Source organism: Apium graveolens, unplaced genomic scaffold, assembly GCF_009905375.1.
Source record: "Apium graveolens cultivar Ventura unplaced genomic scaffold, ASM990537v1 ctg5016, whole genome shotgun sequence".
Taxonomy (NCBI): Eukaryota; Viridiplantae; Streptophyta; class Magnoliopsida; order Apiales; family Apiaceae; genus Apium; species Apium graveolens.
In genome coordinates, this window is record NW_027418786.1 from 99763 (window position 1) to 106950 (window position 7188).

Sequence of the window (7188 nt, forward strand, 5' to 3'; positions counted from 1 at the left end):
ATCAACAAACAAATCAATCACTGATTTGAAAAGTCTACAAAAAACAGTTTGAAGAGTACAAGATCAAAGCCCAAGATTAACCGACAAAGTAAAGTCACAGACATGCACAATTTGCAAAGATATACTAAGGCAGAAATAGAAATTTTTAGTTAACTTAAAGTAGGGTTTAGTACATGCTATTGCATGTTGTGTAAAACCTGTGTTTACTGTTCTATAAAATAAATATTGGATGCTTTGTTTCAGTTGTAACAAATAGATCTAGAAAATCTTGTAACTCTCAAGAGAGAAGCTGAGTTCTTTATCAACAAAAAACCCAGAAATTTGTATAAAGACATAATTGATTTTAATATAAAATTAAGTTAATTTTGAAAGATAGTGTGTTATTGTGCATGTTTTATTATTCGTGTTAAAACATATTATCTCTAGGGTTAGACTACTTTGTTCACCATATCCATAATAGTTTGAAAAACTTAAAAATAATTTAAAACACATCCACCCCCTCTTTGTGTTGTATTCATTACCTAACACTTTCTTCGATGAAGATTTTCTGTTTGTAGATGGTCGTATGTAGTGATTTTTGATTTTTCGGTGGTGATTTTAAATTTGACAGTGGTGATTTTATTTTTGAAGGTACTGGTAGTGGCCGGAATTGGTGGTGGTCGCTAGTAGTTGGAAGTGGTGATAGTTGGTTAGTAAGAAATAAGATGGAGGAGGTGATGGGTGAGGATGATGATGAAATTTAAAATTAGTGGTCCAAATTAAAAATTGATTTAAATTTGTTTGTAGAAATTAGATCTCATATCTGATTATAATAGAGGTTCTCGTTAGAGTAAGACTCACCTAGCAAATTGTGTATGTCATGTCTTTTGGTGTTTCGTCTACTTGATGTGTGGACACGAAATTAAAATGTATACCCAAAATCTGAACACAAACACAACGCTACAGAAAAATAACACACCGAGGGTATCTTGTGTCGTGTAACCAGCAGCCGGCAGGCAAACACAAAATTAACACGTTATGTACTTTCGTATTCATACCAACCCTGTTTTCATGCCAACCCTGTTTTTTTATGTTAAGTAAATTTACGGGTCTAGTCATGACCCTCGTCTGATTTGGTTTCATCACCTAATTTTGAACCATCGCCTTCATATGCAAGACAAATTATATTAAGAGAATGAATGTCATGGTTAAACTTGCCTTTGGTTTGTAATAAGGCTTGTATAAATTTGTTCACTTGCTACATTCAGACTTAATTTGGACTTGAAATAAATTACCCACAACCAATTCCTAAAGGGACAAAGATGGGCTAGGATTATAATAAAAGAAAAAAGCACCTAGAATGGCAAAGGTACAGAAAGAAATATAAACCTATAACCTGTACGGCTAAATCAAACTATAAAAGTTCAAATAGGCTGCAACAAAAACAAAGTACAAAACTGACTTTCAGTTCCCTATAAATTGGCTCTCAGGAAACTAAAGCCTATTCAGTAACAACTAATACCATCGACAAGTCACTCCATACATTTGGCCCAAGGAAATCAATTACGAAAACCAAAAAAAGAAAAAGACAAGATCATTAAGTCTGTCCCACTTTAACATCCTCAGCCACTGCGAGTGATTTTGATCCAGCAATTTTATGAAAGAAAAGAGCAAGCTGATCAGCAAATAGTAGATTTTTTAGTTGCTCTAGCTGTTGGGACTCTTTCTCCACTTCTAAATCAAACTCTTCAAAATGTATGATCTTTTTTCGGAACTCCTCCATCTGAAGTGGTCAATGAGTAGGAATGAAAACATGCAATAGAAAATATTAGAATTACTATTAAAGAGTGGGAGTAGCTAAAAGGAACTATTAGGTACCTGCACTAATATGCCAGATATTGATCTTTCCAACTCAGCTTCTTCCTTAATAAGCTGCAACCGTGCCTCATCAAAAGCTTCCAAAGGTGAATTCGTGGGAGCATTGCTATAAAATGCATTGAATGATTCTGTATTTAAAAAAAGAATAATCGTTTAATTGAAGTGATGGCACAAGGATCTGAGTAACAGTCTTGGTCAAAAGAACTTGAATTGCACAAGCAACGGCATTCGAATCCTGTGTTTAAGTAGTTATAGAGCACACATAATCTCTAAAGACAGAAATTAGTTGACCACCACAGCTGAATCAGTAAATTTTATTGAAGTTTTACTTCAGCTCCTTCATAATTTTTTGGTCTGGGTCAAATAATGCATTTCAGTATTACTAATAAAACAAATGTCAATATCAATAAGCAAAATCGTGTGTAAGATTCCTCAGATATTGGCAATTTCAGGTCAAACCCATTTTTACCCTGGTAGACATTGCATTAGGTGAATTTCATACTCTACATGCTTAAAAGCCATGGCTCGTTATCTAGCTACGACAAGAAAAATTAAGATCTCCACAAAATTCTACAGTAGACCCTTCATAATTGGCTATTAATACATGAATAACCTTGAAAAAATAATAATTTTTTTCACGTTATCAACATAATTGGAGACAATGTTATTTTAACCTCTAATGAATAATCACGATATGTGAATAGCCTCAGAAATAGGAACCTTTTCCATTTAGTGACATTAAAAATACATTGTGTTTACCTATGATGCTCAAACTCCTTTAGAAGGATCCAACACGGACTCAGATCAAAGTGTCCGATCCTTCGAACTAAAAAATCAAAGACCTAGGGACACGGTTTATAAGGATCCGACACTTGGATTTGGACATAGCAAAGATTATTTTTAATATATGTTAGTTTTTATAAACTAATGCCTATCATTCTACATAAAATAATATTTATTATATATATATATGTATATATATATATATTAACAGGTACAGTGTCAAAAGTTAAAGGGTTAAATGACACTCTATAACAAACAGAGAGAGAAAGGTTAATAGGTTATCATATGTTGTCTGAGATGAAGAGCCCATTTTCCAGATGGGCATTCAGATCCCGATCCAAATTTTCCAGATGAAAAGTTAAAGTGTATTGTTGTCACGGCGCTCGACTAGTAACGACTAGTAACTAGTCGATGACTCGTCAACTAGTCGGTTTGAGAAAGTCGACCGGTGAAGTCGACATGCAAATTATCGACTAGTCGGTCGACTTATCGATTGGACTAATCGACTTGGTCGACTAGTTGGTCGAATTAGTGCAAAATCCAATCAAAATTTAAAATGAAAAAAAATCTAGAAACCTACTCAACATCATCAATAATCAACATGCTAATTTCAGCTTATATATCTTTTTGTGTGTGTGTGTTTATGTATGTATAAATTGATTGACATAAATATACATGTATTATAATATGTTCATATATTTGTATAGTCAGCTTAATAATGTGTGTACAAGGTGAAAAAGGATATATTTATAATTAACATATCTCTATTTTGTGACTGATGTTAGAATTCTATTGTGGGAAACCACGTTTATAAGATACATATTATTATATATTAATTAATTAATTATTATTAATTTGTCGACTAGTCATAGACTACTAGTCGACAAGCTGGATCTCCATCGGCTCGACTTATCGATGTGACAACCATGTGTCTGAGTCCGTGTCATGGCCCGTGGACACGAGTACGGCTGGGATTTCCGAAGAATCTCAGCACCACATTTCTTTACTATGTTGATACTGAGAAAAATATGAATTTATGTGAAATTATTCAATTATCAAGGTTCCACCATTTGTATCTCAGATCTACACAGATAAAGTTCCGATAAGATTTATCCGTTACAGACAAATCATCAGAATAAAAATGGAATAGATAATTTTTATTACTGGGATGGGTTTAAAAGGATAACAAAACATATCCCCTCCGTTAAGCAAGTCCAACCAACAGCAAAACCCAGTGAGTATATAAGCCGTGAAAGCACCTCCCCAAAAGATTTCAACCCCACTTGCCAGTTAAAAAATTTACTCTAAAAGCCTAACAGCAAATTTTAATTAACAGCCTATTGTCAAGTTCAATTACAACCACCATCTACGATGTAGACAACTTATTTCACAGCAAGGTGGAATGCACTTTAATAAATGTAAGCTATATTTTAAAAAGGACAGATAGATGTATTTTTAACCAATTGCAGATAATCCCGAGGGTCAATATATCAGTGAAGTAGACATAAAACACTTTTTAGTCATATGTTATATCAATAAAATTAAAGATACAATAAAGAGAACATAAGTTTTACCTCGGTGTCTTGTACTACCACCAGTAAGAGATCCAGCCTTCTCCTTGAAATTGGTACCATTGAAGTCATTGTATAAAGCCCATACAGCAGCATGAGCGGCTGCTTCAGCCACATCTACACCCACTAAAGCTGAGAGAAAAGCTGCCTGAGAAATATGTGTTTAAGAACATTTTAAATAGACATATTTGTAACTGACAGATACCAGAAGCAACAGAATAACATAATGTCAACCACATCCCGATTGATTAACTTACTACGCATATTGGACTAGTCATTTGACTCATTTCTTCCACCACAAGTGAAAATAATAATTATGCAAAGAGAAGATTTGTTTACAATTATTAATGAACTGAGATTAAATTGGAAATCACAAAAAGTTACAAAATTGGCTTTTCTAGCTAGCATGTTATCCATTCACGTGGAAACAGATGTGTACATAAATATATAAGTTCTGGTAGATTGCAAGATTGGCAGGGGAAGATGCTCTTGATGGCCTCTGGATTCAAGCAGTTCAAAAAAAATTGTGCATTTGATTTAATTAGAATGTAAAATCTTTTTTATAAAGAAGCATTTTGTTTTTGGGAAATGACTGTGCTGCTGCAGCTGATATTAATCTAGCTTGCATATGCAGATGTTACAGTTAGAACATTTACCTGAGCCATAATGGGGTTACTTGCATCTGCAAGGGGATTAGGACGCATCTTTTTGGCCGGAGGAACTATAGCGCTTTGTGACTCAGAGTCTGTGCCACTCTGACCAGTCGAATGATTTATATTATTATCAACCTCGGCAGAATCTAAAGGTCCAATAAATTGTTCCCCGAAAGAAAGCTTTACAAATTGGCTGATGCACTCTCTTGCGGTTCTACCATTGACATGCTCTGCAACCTTCTTCCAGTCATCTCGATAATGCATAACGGCTTCAAGAAGGTGCAGTGTTTCTTTTTCAGTCCAGTCGGTCTTCACCTCATCACTTATCTCAACTCTTCTGAAATCTGAGGGGCCCGGTCCAACCTTGTAACTACCACGAACAAAGCATCTTGCACAAAGAGTCACATCATCCTGTCCATATTTATCATCTTTATTAAGATCCAATATTTTTAATCACTCATACATATAGAGAGCAAATACCTAGTAAAGCAACCAAAGAACTTAATGCAGAGAGAGACGATAGTTAAGATTATATGAAGAACTAATGAAGTTGATGAAACATAACATGAGGATGAAGTTCGCTGCCCGTGAAAACAGAAAAGTTGTTGTAGCAGGGCAAAAATTAAGTATGGTGCAAATCAAGTTGTTTCATGTACACTCTAACTGGCATTCTGGTATAAGCAACTTCGGAGTTTGACTTGTCAAATAGTTTTTCCGTCATGAAATAAGCAAGAATAAGATAGTTCCATCAAGGTAGGTCCCACATGTAGTTTAAGTAACAGTTAATTTTGTTAAGTCACAGCCACTGGCCCACTACACTATTTGGTTTACTAGCACGTGATTTTAATGCAACAGATGAAAAAAAAAATCAAGGCCAAAGGTGACTGTTACTGTTTTGTCTTGCCGCCAATTGTAATTTTACAATCTGATACACCCATTTAAATGACAAAAAAAGAGCCAAAATTAATAGAATGCCTAATACAGCATAATACACAAGTTAAACCTAAATGCGTTGCGGACTAGTATGGTCAAAACATTTTTGATAAATACAAAGAACATAGCATCATTCAATAGATCACAAGAGGTTAAGCACATGATTCCTAAAAGGTTTTGGTACAAGTTAGTGTAGAGGTAATATCATCCATAATACTAATGGCAAATCAAATTTCAATATCCGACAAATTAGGTTATCCAGAGTGGCATCTAAAAGGTGTATTATATATATCTACCTCACTAGCCTACTTGTGGGATAAGTTGTTAATAAATTATTCCTCTATGAAAATCGAATTATAAAATTAAATAGCATTTGACGATCCAGAACTAAAGAACAACACAATTATGCAGTTACCTTTTCACGAGCAAAACAAGCAATGCTGCAAACGGACTTGCAAATACCGCACATTCTCTTCCTAGAATTGGTAGAATCAGCGGCACTAGGCACTCCACCTCCTCCATCAGTTACAGCTGAAGCCGAACTCCCCTGATTATTAGAATTCTTAGAGGCATCCTTGTCTTCCAACTTGTGAGGTTTAGAAGAAGGGGCACCAAAATAATTAATCAAACCCCAAGACTCTAAGAAATCGAAAACCCTCCGAACGGAACCAACATCTCCAATAATGGTCTTACGAGCCTGGGTAAAGGTAATTTTTCGGGTGGGGATTAGTCTAAATGTTTGAATAATAGAGTTTCTGAAGTACTTATAAAGCCTAGGATTTTTGGAAGCTGATCTTTCGTCGAAAAATTCAGGCAAATTCCTCATCTCACATTCATGAATATTTTTCCATGAAAACCACCCTGAATTTATATAAATAAAATAAATTAAAGAAAGAAAGGGAAAAGAAAGACAGAAACTGAAGTGGAGGATGGACTTACGGGAATAGCTGGGAATGAGAATGACGTCAGGAGAACGTGAGGGAGTGAGTTTAAGATGTGGATCGGCGTTGTTGTTGGGGCGGAACGGCGGCGGCGGCGGCCGTGGTGTTGTAACTGCTGAATTAGTATTGGTATTAGTGTTGTTAGCCATCGCCCGGGCCTTCTCTTCCTTCTTCCCCTCTTATATTTTTTCTTTTTATTTTGTTTTTCACGAGGACCAGTGTTGTATAAATACTCTGATTTTTTATATGAATCCGTATAATAATCTTAAACGTTGGTTAAGATTCACGACCCCCGTTCCTTTTTATTTATGTTTGTCAAAAATAAGATTCACGAATAAAAAGGAAGGGCATGTTTGTCAAAATTTATAAACCCGCTTATTGGCTTATCAGTCCATAACAGTTTATTTACGAGTATTTATTAGTTTAATTTATTACTTATAAGCTGATAAG

At 34.9% G+C, this 7188-nt stretch overlaps 1 protein-coding gene across 1 annotated transcript; it reads right to left on the reverse strand.

The window, feature by feature from the left end:
• Positions 1–1289: 1289 nt before the first annotated feature.
• On the reverse strand, positions 1290–6951 carry LOC141702408 (SWI/SNF complex subunit SWI3B). The gene is made up of 6 exons (XM_074506095.1): positions 6737–6951; positions 6213–6658; positions 4868–5275; positions 4215–4359; positions 1858–1985; positions 1290–1762 (listed from the first exon to the last, which is right to left on the reverse strand). The coding sequence occupies exons 1-6, from the start codon at positions 6885–6887 to the stop codon at positions 1577–1579; spliced, it is 1464 nt and encodes a 487-aa protein (XP_074362196.1). The 5' UTR covers positions 6888–6951; the 3' UTR covers positions 1290–1576.
• Positions 6952–7188: the final 237 nt, after the last annotated feature.

Bases quoted from the DNA above. Each gene is read 5' to 3' on its own strand.
- LOC141702408 (XM_074506095.1), bottom strand. From the start codon at position 6,887: ATGGCTAACAACACTAATACCAATACTAATTCAGCAGTTACAACACCA. The intron at 5,276-6,212 runs GTAACTGCATAA...AAATATGGACAG, and splicing joins CTTGTTTTGCTCGTGAAAAG to GATGATGTGACTCTTTGTGC. The intron at 4,360-4,867 runs GTAAATGTTCTA...CATATTTCTCAG, and splicing joins GTAACCCCATTATGGCTCAG to GCAGCTTTTCTCTCAGCTTT.